Source organism: Sorex araneus, chromosome 6 (assembly GCF_027595985.1).
Source record: "Sorex araneus isolate mSorAra2 chromosome 6, mSorAra2.pri, whole genome shotgun sequence".
NCBI lineage: Eukaryota > Metazoa > Chordata > Mammalia > Eulipotyphla > Soricidae > Sorex > Sorex araneus.
Genome location: NC_073307.1, coordinates 47309203 through 47322838, shown reverse-complemented (window position 1 = coordinate 47322838; position 13636 = coordinate 47309203). Strand labels below are relative to the sequence as shown.

General features: G+C 57.5%; 1 protein-coding gene across 4 annotated transcripts in view; it reads right to left on the bottom strand.

Moving 5' to 3' along the window:
• PPARGC1B (PPARG coactivator 1 beta) overlaps positions 1–13636 on the bottom strand; it is a 100405-nt gene that overhangs the window by 21232 nt on the left and 65537 nt on the right. For all 4 annotated transcript variants that reach the window (XM_055144061.1, XM_055144062.1, XM_055144063.1 and 1 more), the window contains exon 2: positions 2068–2241. In XM_055144061.1, coding sequence (XP_055000036.1) covers positions 2068–2241 — 174 coding nt within the window. The remainder of the gene's footprint in view (positions 1–2067; positions 2242–13636) is intronic.

The following is a 13636-nucleotide window of genomic DNA, read 5'->3' as shown; positions in this document are numbered from 1 at the left end:
CACCAGGTGTGGGTCAAAAAGAAAAAAAAGTAAAAATAAATAAATAAAATTTGGTACAAGGTTCCTGAATGCACAACACCAAAAATGAATTCAAAACCAAATTATAGTGAATCCTAGACGTTGGCACCGCTCAACTGTGTGTTTCTCGGGCAAAAAAAAAAATGGGGGTTACCAGTGGAAAAGGGTTATGGAGCCCCCGAGTCTCACCCCGTGCCCAGCCGCTCTCCACGCTTGGGAGCATTTGGGAGCAGCGTGTCCCCTTGGTCGCCCCCCGGGTGCTGTGTTGGCAGGCTGTCCCCTGGTGTCCCCTGGATCTGTTGCTCATGGCGAGGTGGGCAGCAGTGAGGCCATGGGAGCTTATGGCTTCTCCCTGGCCCTTCCTGCTCACGTGACTGGGCAGGTCACCTGGCCTCGTTCCTCCCTCGTGAGATGACTTATTTCCCTGTGTTTCCTTGAGCCCTCCCCCCGCCCCCAAGCAGCTCTCAGGGCAGTGCTCACTCTTCATGGGGCTTGGGAGATGCTCCTGGCCCCCACATGCTGCACGTACCTGACTTTACCTCTAGAACTTTCCCCTCTACTTCCAGCCCCCAGGCTCTACCCCACACTACTTATCTTAGGCCTCAGTTCCTCTTCCACCTTGGTCCTTGCTTTTTATTTTTTGTTTTTGTTTTTTCTTTTTTTTTCTTGTTTGGTCACATCTGATGATGCTCAGGGGTTACTCCTGGCTCTGCACTCAGAAATTACTCCTGGAGGTGTTGGGGGGGTGTCATATGGGATGCTGGGAATCGAACCGGGGTTGGCCATGTGCAAGGCAAATGCACTACCTGCTGTGCTATCGTTCTAGCCGGCTTTTTGTTTTCTTTGGGGGCCAAACCGGGGAGTGCTCAGGGGATCAGACAGGGAGCAGGGCATCAAACCCGGCCTGGCCGCGTGCAGGGCAAGTGCCACCCCCGCTGGAATATTCCTCCAGCCCAGTCTCTGCTCTCTTGCTGCCTCCTGCTCGGCTGCCCGCTGTGTGTTTTACTGAGCCAGGACCAGTGCCTCCAGACTGCAGGCCCCCCCCCCACCCAGGAGCAGGCAGCGCCCCCCACCAGTGTCAGCAGGAAGGACCCAACCCAGCGGGCCTGTGTGAAGGGATGCACACGCGCCAGCACAGCATCTGGCACACAGAATGTTGTTGGTGTACTCGGAGGCTACTGCCAGACAGGCCCAGCCACCCTGGCGGGGAAACAAGCACATGTCAGGGGGAGAACCCGGACCCTGACACTGCCCACTGCCAGCCTCAACAAGGCCAGTGTTCCCTCTGTGCATGCCCAGGCCTGCAAACGCCAATCCCATATCCCACGGGGGCTGCTCCCAGGAAATGCCGTTCCCCACCCCCTCTCCCCACGTGCTTACCCAGCTCAGAGACATGCACGGGATGTGGCTGGCCTAGACCCAGCCGTGCCTCCCTCTAAAGAACCGAGCCCGCGGGTTCCAGCTGAAACCTGGGCATGACCCTGCTGACAGCCAAGAGCTGCTACGAGAATTCACGAGGAAGGACCCAGGAGAAAGAACCCTGTCCAGGGCAGCTGCTGAGTCACCTGAGCCGCGCCCGGAGCTGGGGAGGCCTTGCAGCTGTCCTGTTACAGGTGACCGCTCCTCCCCAAGCCTCGGCTTACACGACTGTCAAACTGGGACGAGGGTTCAGGAGATAAGCGCGGGCTTGCTTATCTCATGATAATCAACCGCTGGTTTGCTTTTGGTGTGGCCGGCAGGCGCAGAAGGAACTGAAAAGTAACCTTCTACCTCAAACTGCTGGTCCACGGCCCCGCCTGCGGACAGGTGCCCGTCCTCAGGTACTGAGGTTGGAGGACTCTGAGCTGGGGCACTGAGGAGGTGGGGGGGCTGGGGCACAGGGTCAGGGCACGGTGGAGGGGGCTCAGCTCTAAACTGGACGCAGGGAGACAGGGAGAGAGTGGTCCAGGCGAGGTGCAGACCCAGGAGACAAAGTTCCAAGGCCTCTGATACGCAGGCACAGGGCAGGACGGCCTCGGGGGCAGAGGGCGCGGGGCTCCAGAGACATACCTGGAAAAGCTCCAAGTCGTCGGGGCTGTACGGGCTGGGCTCTGTCTCGGGGTTCTCTGGACACCACTGAGACTCCCCGAAGCCGGGAGCTGAGTCCAGGTCACTGGCGTCCAGCTGGGAGAGGTCGAGCTCCGGAAAGTCGGCGTAGAGTTGCTCTTCCCCGGACCCCCAACTCTGAGGAGACAGAAAGAAGCCGCGTCAGAGCCGAGTCCGGCTAGACCCACGCAGTGACCAAGCCTGAAAACCCTTTTCTTGGTTGCTTTTTTTGTTTTATTTTTCAGAGGGGGTGGGGTGGTGGTGGACCACATCTGGGTGCTGCCGGGGTTACTCCTGGAGAAGCTCAGAGGAACAGAACCAGGAGCAGAACCAGGGTCCGCCACATGCACAGGGAGCACCTTAACCCCTGCAGCACCTCCCCTGCCACGAGACTTGCGACTGTTTAATAAACCAGGAGCTCAGCCAGGCCTGGCAGCACAGCCCCGCCAGCTGCCTCGGGGTCTCCGTCTGAGCTCCTACACATCCGTCAAAGCCTTGTCCACAATACCACCAGTTTCCTTTTCTTTTTTTTTGTTCATTTGGTTTTTTGTGTCACACCTGGTGATGCTCAGGGGTTACACCTGGCTCTGCACTCAGGAACCACTTTGGCAGTGCTCAGGGGATGCCCGGGATGGAACCCGGGTTGGCCACACACAAGGCAAATGCTATGGCTTCGGCCTCCACAAGTTTTCTTTTAATAGAACTGATTTTTTTTTAAAGTTGATTAGTTCCTGCACATAAGTTCTAAGGAAACTTCTGGAAGGCAAGGATCCCTCAATATTAACAACGCAACAAACAAAAACCCTAGCACTAATAGCTGACGTTATTAATGAGAATGCTCTGGACAAACAGTTGCCCCGGGCCGAGGGTTTTAACGGGAATATTTACAGTGTTTAAAATGCTGATGAGTGCCATCAGTTGAAAAGAGGTAAATGAAACTATCATCACCTGTATCATGAACTATCCAGGTGCCATTTCAAAGAATGAGGCAGGCCCTGCCCCAGAGACGCAGCCGCCAGTCCCGGAACAGTACCACAGCACCAGAGACCCCTCTGGGCCCCATACTGAGCTAATTTCACCGGGGCACCCCAGATGGAGCAGGTGCTGTCTCCCCGCCTACTCCAGATGGAACCCCGGTGTCCAAGAGCTTCCACAAGCAAGGCCCGGGTACCAGGACTAAATCTCCAGGCCGCACGGCAGCAGAGGCGCCAGGCTGCCCCACCCCTGCTCTCCGCCTGTTCGGTGGCCTAGCTGTCACGCCCACACGCTTCCGCCGGGCACCATTTTTCCGCGCCAACAGCCCTGGCCCAGAAACTCCCAACTGAATCTCAAAATAGATTAGTGCCCTACAGAGATGTCTCTGGAACCCAACCACCGACAACCTGAGATCCCAGAAGCGCGCGGTCGCACAAACTCGCATGATATTCAACATGAGCAATGGAAAATAAATTATCTAGCATCTGCCCCTTGGCAGGCAGGCTTGAATGGTGGTGGGAAAATTCGAAAAAAAAAAAAAGAAAACAACAACATAATGCCCCGAATTAGAGAGAGAGTATTGGGGAAATTGTCTGCCATAGAGGCATGGTGAGGTCTGGGGTGGGGGAGGGGGGAGATACTGGGGATATCGGTGGCGGAGAACGTGCACTGGTGGAGGGATGGGTGTTCGGTCATAGTATGGCTGAATCTCAAACATGTAAGATTTATAACTGTATCTTATGGTGATTCAATAAAATTAAAAAAAAAGAAAGAAAATGAAAAAGAATGAGGCAGATCTACATGTTCTCCGAGACATGCCAAGTAAAAACAGCAAGTGACAAACTATTCACGATAGACAGTTCCTTGACATGTGTACACAAAATGAAACAACGCAGCCTCCCAGGTCTCTGTGTACAACACAGACGCAAATGCACAGGAAGTGCTCCGGGGGCCCACAGCCCTGGCGGGCAGGGGCCCCTGTGGGAGGCATGTGGGAGCTCTGTGCTGTCTCCGAGTATATTCCCAGGACCTGGGCACCACCCTCTCCTCACGACCAATCAGGGGCGAAGGCCTAGCCCGGACTGGAGCCTTCCCTTTCTTCATGGCCTGTGACGTCTACGTTAGTGTTGAAGTAAGCGGGGTGGCGTTACAAGTTCAGAAAGAGCCGAGTAGGAAAGCAGCAGAAACAAAAGTCAGAGGCCTGCAGGTCTGGCCTGGCCCAGCGGTGCAACCTCTGAATCTCAATGACCTCATCTGCACCACCGGACGATGCCTGCCTCGGGCGCTTCAACGAGGCGCCCTCCTCCGGCTGGCTTGGCAAGTGCTCGGTGAACGAAGACGTGATGGTGAAGTGTTAGCGACGTCACCAAGCCTCACGGGAGGCAGCCCAGGCGTCAGAGCCCAGGAAAAAGAGGCTCTGCCCAGCTTTTCCTTAATTGCTCCCACTTACTAGGCCTCATATATTATGAATAAACGTATATTATTAGCTCAACTTGACACAGCAAAGAGGCTTTTAGCCGAATTTGGGTCAAATGTCTTAATTGGCTTTTTGCAAGAACCTGTGTGTGTGTGTGTGTGTGTGTGTGTGTGTGTGTGTGTGTGTGTGTGTGTGCGCATGTGTGTGTGTGTGTGTGTGTGCATGTACGTGCATGGGCAGTGCCCAGGTCAAGCTCTTCCAGAAGGCTGGTGCCCAGCACAGGCCATCTGCAGGGATGGTCCCCCGGCCACCCCCAGCTCCCTCCTCCTGCTAATCCTCCTCCAGCTCACAGCCACCCAATAGCTGAAGCTCCTAAACTCTGGGTGCTGGGGGCCGGGGGCTAGGTGAGAACAGGCAGAGCCCTGTGCCTGGGGTGCATGCATGGCGGGGGGGGGGGGCAGGAGGCGAACAGCTGAACAGACCCTCCAGAGAGCAAAGCGTGTGATGCACAACCAAGGGAAGGGCGGGGTGCCAGTGGGGGAACCCGGAGAGGGGCGCAGGGGCTCTGGCGAGCTCTGGGATCCCAAAATCCTGGGATCCCCCAATCCTGGCCCCACCCAACACCCCCCCAACGGATGCCACCCTCCACTGTGCCATCACAGTGCCGTCAACCAACCTTCCTTACCACACCGGGCCGTGCTCGGGGTTTCCTCTGGGCTCTGCACTCTGGGCCCTCACTCCTGGTGGGCCCAGGGGACCGTACATGTTGCTGGGGGTTGAAGCCAGGGTCAGCTGTGTGCTCGGCAAGTGCTCGGTGCACTGTGCTCTCTCTCCCGGCCCAGGAACACTTGTTTCTGAGGCTTTAACGCGATCAGCAGAGCACCGGAATCCAGAGGAGCGCCAAGCCCTGAGAGGTGCTGCGGCCCATTTGGGAGTCAGGTGAACCAGAGGGATGGCCCCTCGCCCTCCCACACGCACGTGTGCGCAAGAACGCCACAGCCAACGGCTCAGCCTGCGGAGAGGCAGCTTAGGAACCCCTGACCCGGACCCGGTGGAACAGGAAGGTGGCTCAGCATCCCTGCCTTGCAAACATCCAGCCAGCAAGTTCCAGCCCCCAGTGTCCCATGAGCCCAGGGCGCCATCTGGGCAGCTCTGCTGGCTGAGGTGCCCACTGCTCCACGCGGTTTCCAGCCACACGGCCTCCAAGTGTATGCCGGCTTTGCAGAAGGGGTCTCAACTCTGGCGAGCACAACTCAAGAGATGTGTCAGCCCCGTGGCCAGGAAGCGTGAGCCTGTGGGTGGACACTGCAGAGCAGCACGGCCCTAGCTAGAAGTGCAACTCCCCTCCCCCCCCCACCCCGAGAGCATAGTGTGCCAGGAGCACACGCCTTGGGGAGCACGCCAGCTGAGTGTGGAAGCACTGAAACCTGCCGTGCGACGACCGCAAGCTGGGAAAGTGCTCGGTGCACTGTACCAGCGCCGGGGGTGGGGACAATCCCCTGTCACCATAATGTCAGAAGTGAGGGGGAGGTCACACCTGGTGGTGCTCGGGGCTCATTCCTGGCTCTGAGCTCAGAGACTGCACCTGGTGGGATTTGGGGGAACACGTGAGGTGCTGGGGATCAAACCTGGGTCTGCCGCATGGCAGGCACGCACCCCTACCTGCTGTACTGTCTCTCCACCCCTCATACTTCCTTGAGCTCCCAGTTTACTCCGTTGTATTTCAGCACCACAATTCGTTTTGTACTTAATAAACTCCTCCATGCAAGTTTCAAAAAAAAAAAAAAGTGACGGGGAGGGGGAAATTAGAATAAAATCATTTTCAGTTTTTAAAGTGGTCCTGATCTGACTGTGCTCACACTTTGACTGTGCAGTGAGGCGGTGGGGGCCGGTGCAGGAGAAGGGGCCTGCTCGGGGTCACCTAGTTGCGTGTCCTTCCTACCCAAACAGGGCCTCCCCCTTTCCAGGGGCCTGTTCCGGAGGTCACTGTCCCGGAGACAGAGTCCCCTGGGGAAGTGGCAAGTTCTGGAAGCAGAAACCCAAGCAGAGGGGGCTGGGGGCTGGTTCCTTCCGAGTCCTGCTCCTGAGAGCAAGTCTCCCCTTGGGGGGCAGAGCACTAGAATCCTTCTGGATCTGCACCCATACCGATGACCTGTTGAACTTAATGACCTCTACAAAGTCCCTTTCTCCAGATAAGGTTAGATTCAGAGATACAGGGGTGGGTGGTGGGCTGTGTTAGGAATCCGCACACTCCCATTCAGAGCGCTCAGGGTCCCAGAAAGGTCAAACCCAAGTCTACTCCCCGCCAAGCCTGCGCACCATCCACCTCCGGCCTCTGAAAGTGGGACCATTTCCCCCAGCCTGCACCGTTTCCAGACCTGCTCCTCCATGCAGGTGGGGGACTGAGATCTAGCCAAGGACTGAGAAGCCCCCAGTCTCACATCAGGCTGAGCAGGGGCAGATCTGGGACTCGGCCATCACCGCACACCGTCCACAAGCCCCCGGGACTCCCGGGCCACCAGCAATACCCCCACTGGAGCGGAAAGGGCTGTGGCTTGCTGGGAACCAACGTGCCAGGTCCAGAATCACGTAAGTGGCTTCACTGGGAAGCCAGAAGCTCGTGCTGAATTGATCCCCTGCTCAAGAAAGAACACGTCTGCATCTTCCGGGAAGGGGCAGTGCACCCTGCAGGCTACCACCCGCTCAGCTCCAGAGGGAAATGACAGCCCTGGAGGCTGAGCCTGGAACGAGGGTTTCTGGGCCTGGCTGGACTCCCTGTGGCCCCTTCCCAGGGTCACCTCTCTCTGGAAGGTGACCGAAAGGATCCTCCCGCTCAAGCATTTGATGCAGTACTTGATAATGCACTTATCTAGTTCCCACTACCGCAGAGACTCTGCAGAAATATTTAGGCAGAGCTCTGCAATGAATGAATGAATGAATGAATGAATGAATGAACTGATGGAGGCAGACAAAGGTGCACAGTGAAGAACTGTCCTGAAATGGTCAGAAACTGCCTCAAGGTTTAACCCTGGCTTAAACCCTGATGCTTTAGGTCAGGATCTAACTTTTATCCACTCTGCTTTCATTGACAAGAGGGCCAGAAAGGTAGTACAGTGGGTAGAACACTTGCTATGCGCATGGCAGGCCCAGGGTCAATCCCTGACCCCCCCCCCGCCCCCGTGGCCCTTGAGCCCCCCAGGAGTGATCCCGGAGCACAGAACCACCTCACCTCCTAGGATTCTTCCAAGACAAAGCAACACGGCTGGGAGCCCAGCGTGTGCCAAATGACCCTGCAGTGCTGCAGGCGTTCGAGTGAGGGTCCTGCTGGGGCCTTCCCGAGTGCAGGAAGCGTCCATGGCGAACACCCCACCTGACATCGAGGAACACTGGGGTCTCGCAGGACCAAAGCCCCTCTCCCGACCCAGCCCCCAGCCCTCAGTCCCACTGGCTCTCACAGCGCTGGGTTTCTCCCCACCGGCAGCCCTGACCGCAGTGTGCCATGCTCACGGCGCCATGGTGCAGTGCTTGGAACCTGCCAACAGATCACACTGGTTCTACCGAGCTGCCAGGACGGGGGGGGGGGGTAACGGGGCGAGGGGGGCAGGCACACACCCCCGCCCAGGCACAGCGGAGCTCTGGTTGCCATCTTGGACACCAGATCCTGCCCACCACCATCAGGGGTCTTCTGGGCTGGAAAGAGTCGACCGTGATGGCGTGAGACAAAGTGCTGTCAGGATGGGCCACTCGAGCTGCTAAGTGGGGCTGGTTTATGGTCCCGAGGTGACCTCTCCTTCCTTACACTGGGGGTCACCACCGACCAACCACAGTTCCGCTTCCCCTGAGCCCGCTCCATCCGGACCCCCGCGAGCCCGAGCCTCCACTGTGACGAAGGAAGTGGATTCATGAATTCGACACAGAAACAGTTCCACACCCACAACTGTTCCTCTCCTCCACGTGCGGTGTGGCCGTGACCCCTGGTCCCCAGCCCGAGCAGATTCTCCTTCGGGAAGCTGAACCTTCCCTTCAGCCCGCACGGTCCAGGTGAGCACAGCGCGGGTCATGAGAGCATGTCCCCCAGGGGCCTCAATGGCCAACAGACTGCGGGGTGAAAGTCAGAATTTATTTGGGAGCATTTGGGCTGGGGGCTCAGCTGGGAAGACTTTACACTGGAGAGGCGGGCACCCGTCTCTGCCCGTCCCAGGAAACGCAGCCAGAAGAGGGAAATGGGGTGTCAAGCCGAGAAACAGAGATGCACACCCATGAAACCGAACACCCCGACACAGCAGTTCCCCGTGGCCACCGCTCTCTGTTCCCAGCAAGGATGAGGGCATTCGTTCCCTCGCTAGATTGCTTGCCAATAGGAGTCTGCCGCTTATCAATACAATAGAACGACTAATTTATCTCTCTTGCATTGAAAAAAAAGTTCTAGGGTTCCTACTGCTTTCCCCTTAACACACAGTCCCGGACAGGCACCGGAGACCCCTAGGAAGAGAACTGACCTCGGAGCCTCGACTCCCCACCACCTGCTCCTCACGAAGGCCTGAGGTAGGGCGGCTGGAGCCCCAGGGACGCAGGGCCACCCGCACCTCAGCCCTGCTGTGCAGGGGCGCTCTGCAGGAGTCAGCTGTGCCCTTCCCAAACACACGTGTAACACGATTACAGAATGTAATCAAATGGTTCAAAAACAAAAAATATGAGGACGGAAGATGAGACACCAGTGGAAACTAGCTGAAGGCTGGGGAGAATTTAATAAAGTCGAGCTGCTCTCTCTCTCTCTCTCTCTCTCTCTCTCTCTCTCTCTCTCTCTCACACACACACACACACACACACACACACGCACACACAAATACACACACTTGCTGTCAAATTGTGTGTGGGTGGGATAACAGTAAAAAGATTGGGGGAAACTGGCAAGAATCTAGAAGGATTTGGCACTTACAAGAGTCTAAGACCTCGGACCAGAGAGAGCTGCAAGGGATGGACACATGCTTTGCACGTAGGAGGCCCGGGTTGGACCCCCAGTACCGCATGGTCCCCCTGGGACCACCCAGTGAGCCCTGAGCACAGCACCAGAAGGAGCCACTAGGCACTGCTGGGTGTGACAGCTCCCCAAACCCAAACCGAAGTCCATGTTATTGATCCAACAGAACGGAGCATGAACAGGGACACCTCCCTCCTCGGTGGTGGGTCTGATCTTCACTGGCACCGTCACAGTAGCCAGTGAGAAGCAGCTGGTCAAAGCGAAGGCCACAGCCTGTGCGCTACTATATGCCATCACTGACCTTGCTGGACATCCCTGCTCCAGCCCACCACCCCCAAGGAGTCTCAGCTCGCATCCCCAGCACAGGAAGTAAGGCCCACAGGAAGTAAGGGCCGACAGGACTGCCAAGCAAGAAGCCAGAAACTGTGGAGACCAGCGCCCTCTGCAGTAAACTGCTCTAAAAATTCAAGGCACAAGAAGATGCTCGGAGCCGCAGACATGCAGGTCTCATTACAGTGTACTGTCACCGTCACTCGATTGTGACTGGTGTCCATCCTTACGAGTCGAACTGAGTTTGGAATCACAAGATAGGAAACTCGGCATGTGTACAGCTCAGGGCCACACATGTCCCGTTTCAGGGACTCCTGAGAACGTGGTCCCTGTGGGGAGGAAGGTCACTGAGCGTTGACCTCCCTCCCTCTACATTTTCAGGGGAGGAAACTGGAGCTCAGAGAGTGGGGGAAGGGAATCCCCTAAGATCCGGCAGGGCTGGGACAAACTGGATCCCCAGGTCCCCATCCAATACTCTTGCCAGGCCACTTCCTCCTACACCCAAAATTCTGTTACCTGCTGTTCCCCCACCCCACCCACCCCACCCCGCCCTTACGAGGTGAGAAGCAGAAAGAACAGAAAGTCTCCCGGGCAGGTGTTATCTTGCTCCGCCATCACCTTCCTGCTCCAGGCTGCCCCCCCCCGCCCCCCCCACACACCGTGGAACAGCTCCAGGATGTCCCAGTCCCAGGTGCTGTAAGGTGACTCTCCTCCTGGCACCACACTCTCAGAGGCACTGCCAGCTGCCAGCTGCCCGCTGCCCTCAACACCAAACCAGAGACTCTGGCACCTGTCAGGGCTGCGCCAGGCTGGGAACTGCCATGTATGTGTGTTGCATGGACTTTTAAGGCAGAAAAACAAAGAACTGTGTTCTGGGAGTAGGGAGGGAGGGTACATGAGAGGTGTTGGACACACACACACACACAAACACACTCACATGGACGCACACATACACACAAAACACACACATACACGCAAATGTATGCACATACACGCTCATGTACATATGTATGCACACACATGCACACATAATGCACACACTCAATACATGTACACACACTCCCATGCACACACATACGCACATACACACTCCCATGCACACACATACACACACACACGCTGGCCTGCCATTGTGGTCAACTCCAGGTGCTTGAATTCACGGACCTCTTGATTTCCACGCAGGCTCAGTGCCCTGTGAGGCGCGAGGCCGCGCGGGGAGCCCGGGGAAGCGGTGTGGGCCACCCTGGCACAGGCCTGTGTGTTGCAGGGCGTCACGGAGTCTCAGCACCTCCTGGGACCAGCCTCCCTCCGGGAACCGGCGAGGCTTGAGTTTCCACCTCAGGGCCTTTGTGCCTGGCAGCTGCCCGGGCCAGCCTGGGTCTGCCTCCTCCTCCGGGGGTGTCTCGCTGCCCCCAGCAGCAGTGGAGCAGGGAGAGCCCCGTGTCTGTCGCACACCTGCCCGGCACATGCCCGGCACAAGTCGGTGCTCACTAAAACAGAAGGGGACGCAGGTGGCAGCGCCTCCCCGACCGTGCAGGGGGGAGCCCGGCAAGCCTCCTCAACGGTCCCCAGACGCAGCCCGGGGTCTGGCTCCCCACCCAGTCCACGTCTGTGGGGGCGAGCGCGTCTGGAGCGCTGCCTTTCCTGAGTCCAGGCCCCCTCTGAGGTCAGGAAGGAAGATACATGATCGCACAAACCACCTGACAGCGACTCTCGCCGTTTCAACACATCAGCTTTACTGAGAGCAACATTTTATCAGTCGCTGAAGGGCAGGTACAAAAATAGACTGCAGGGATCAAATGCCACCTTCAGCTGTTCTCCCGGCATCCTGGGGGCCGGGGCCCCGAGCACCAGGGCAGGAGCAACAGGGCCGGCCAGGATGGAGGCAGCAGGATGCTCAGGAGATCATTTTTCTCTCACTTGATTTTATCTGGGGCCGTGCCCAGCTGCGCTCAGGGATCACTCCTAGCACTGGCTCAGGGGCACGTGCATGGTGCCAGGGATAGAACTGGGGTCAGCCACATGCAAGGCCAATGCCCCCCGCCCCAAAGATCACATTTTAAGGCAAGAGTGGGGGTGGCCAACATTCACAATGGGGAAAATAGACAATTCTGCCAAGTATGCTGGATGGTTCCTTGCCTCGGTTGCTTCTATGGCGCTGCATGGCACCCAGACTGTTATTACCACCTTGCAAGGCCAGGTACTGTGCTCAACACGGATATTTTTGCACGATTATTATTATCTTTAAACACTGCATGGAAACGATGTTTATCCTGAGTACTGAGATTTTTAGCATCTCTGCCTCCCCCTCATCCAGCCATGGATGGGAAGAGAGGGTGTGACGCCATGTGTGGGGCCAGAGAAGGGACCCAAAGGTGGAGGAGGGCACGCTCTGTGGAGAGCAGCCCATGCCCAATGGCCCAGGGCAGGGCCCCTGGAAGGGACCCTCCCAACTCCCAAACACTAACAGGTAGAAGTGTGTGTGTGTGTGTGTGTGTGTGTGTGTGTGTGAGAGAGAGAGAGAGAGAGAGAGAGAGAGAGAGAGAGAGAGAGAGAGAGAGAGAGAGAGAGAGAGAGAGGGAGGCAGGGAGGGGAGGAGGGAGGGAGGGGGGAGGAAGGAAGGGAGGGAGGATAGGAGGGAGAGAGGATGTGCGAATGCCTTGAACTGAGATGTGACTCATCCTGTCACCTTATCCTGGGGGTCTCCGTTTCTCCCAATCTCCTGCAGGGCACACAGCTCTTTGGGAGTTACTCCTGGCCTTGGCCCAGCCCAGTCCAGTGAGGTACCTGGGAAGTTCTAAAGTGTTGTCTGTGCACAAGAAACTTTTATGTCCTTTCCTTCTGAAAGGTCCATCCTGGTGACAACATTCAGTGTCTCAAGACGGTCTCCCTGCTTCCCATGAAAGGAGTGACAATTACTAAGTGGATCAATTTTGTTTAAGAAAAAAACTCTGGAAGATTCAGGGGTTCTGGGGCCCCTGGTCAGGTGCCCCGCATGGCAGGGCAGGCAGAGGGTCCCGGCTGCCCCAGGAAGCGTGGGCACTGCCAGCTGGGCAGCGGCCCGTATGTTAGTCAAGCCGTGACACCGTCAGGGAGCAGAGCCCGTGCCCTCCTCCAGTCTTCTGTGTGACTTCCTCAGGATCCCACAGCTCCGGGGGCATGCAGGCCTGTGGCAGGCGCCCTTGTGTCACAGGGGTGAAACGGTCACTGTCTTTGGGGACAAGAGGGACAGCTGTACATCGCCTGTCTCCGAAGGGCACTAACTGTGCCACGAGAAATGGCGGAAGGGTCAGCTCTGCGCGGTGAAGCTCCCTCCAGGGAGCTGGAATCGCACCGAGCAGTATGAGAAGGTCGTGCAAGGGCAGGTGTCGGCCGACAACACAACCACCCACACGCGTGACCCCTGAGCAGCACCGGGAGTGGGCCCTGAGCACTGAGCCCGGGGCGCCGTGGGTGTGCCCAAACTGTCATCAAGTAAGGAACTACCAGAGACCTAAAAAAGAAGTGGCCACACAGTTCACCCGGAGACGCTTTGGGGGCGCCTATTTCTGTCGTCCCCGGCCTCCCCTGGCAGGGCGGGGGAGAGAGACGGCCAGGGCCCGCCTATTCACACTGTTATAAATAACCCAGAAAGCGGGGTCCTGCCGGGTGTGAAGGGCAGGCAGCCCCTCCGTGGCATTTGAAGAAATGTCACACTCCGCAGGCCAGCGCGGGGTCAGCTCACATCTCGAGCCCCGTGTGGCCCAGAGCTGAGTGTGGCCGCGTGGTGGTGCCCGCACACCCGTGGACATCCCTGTGGCGGCCGGCGGCTCCAGGGGGCTCTGGGCAGG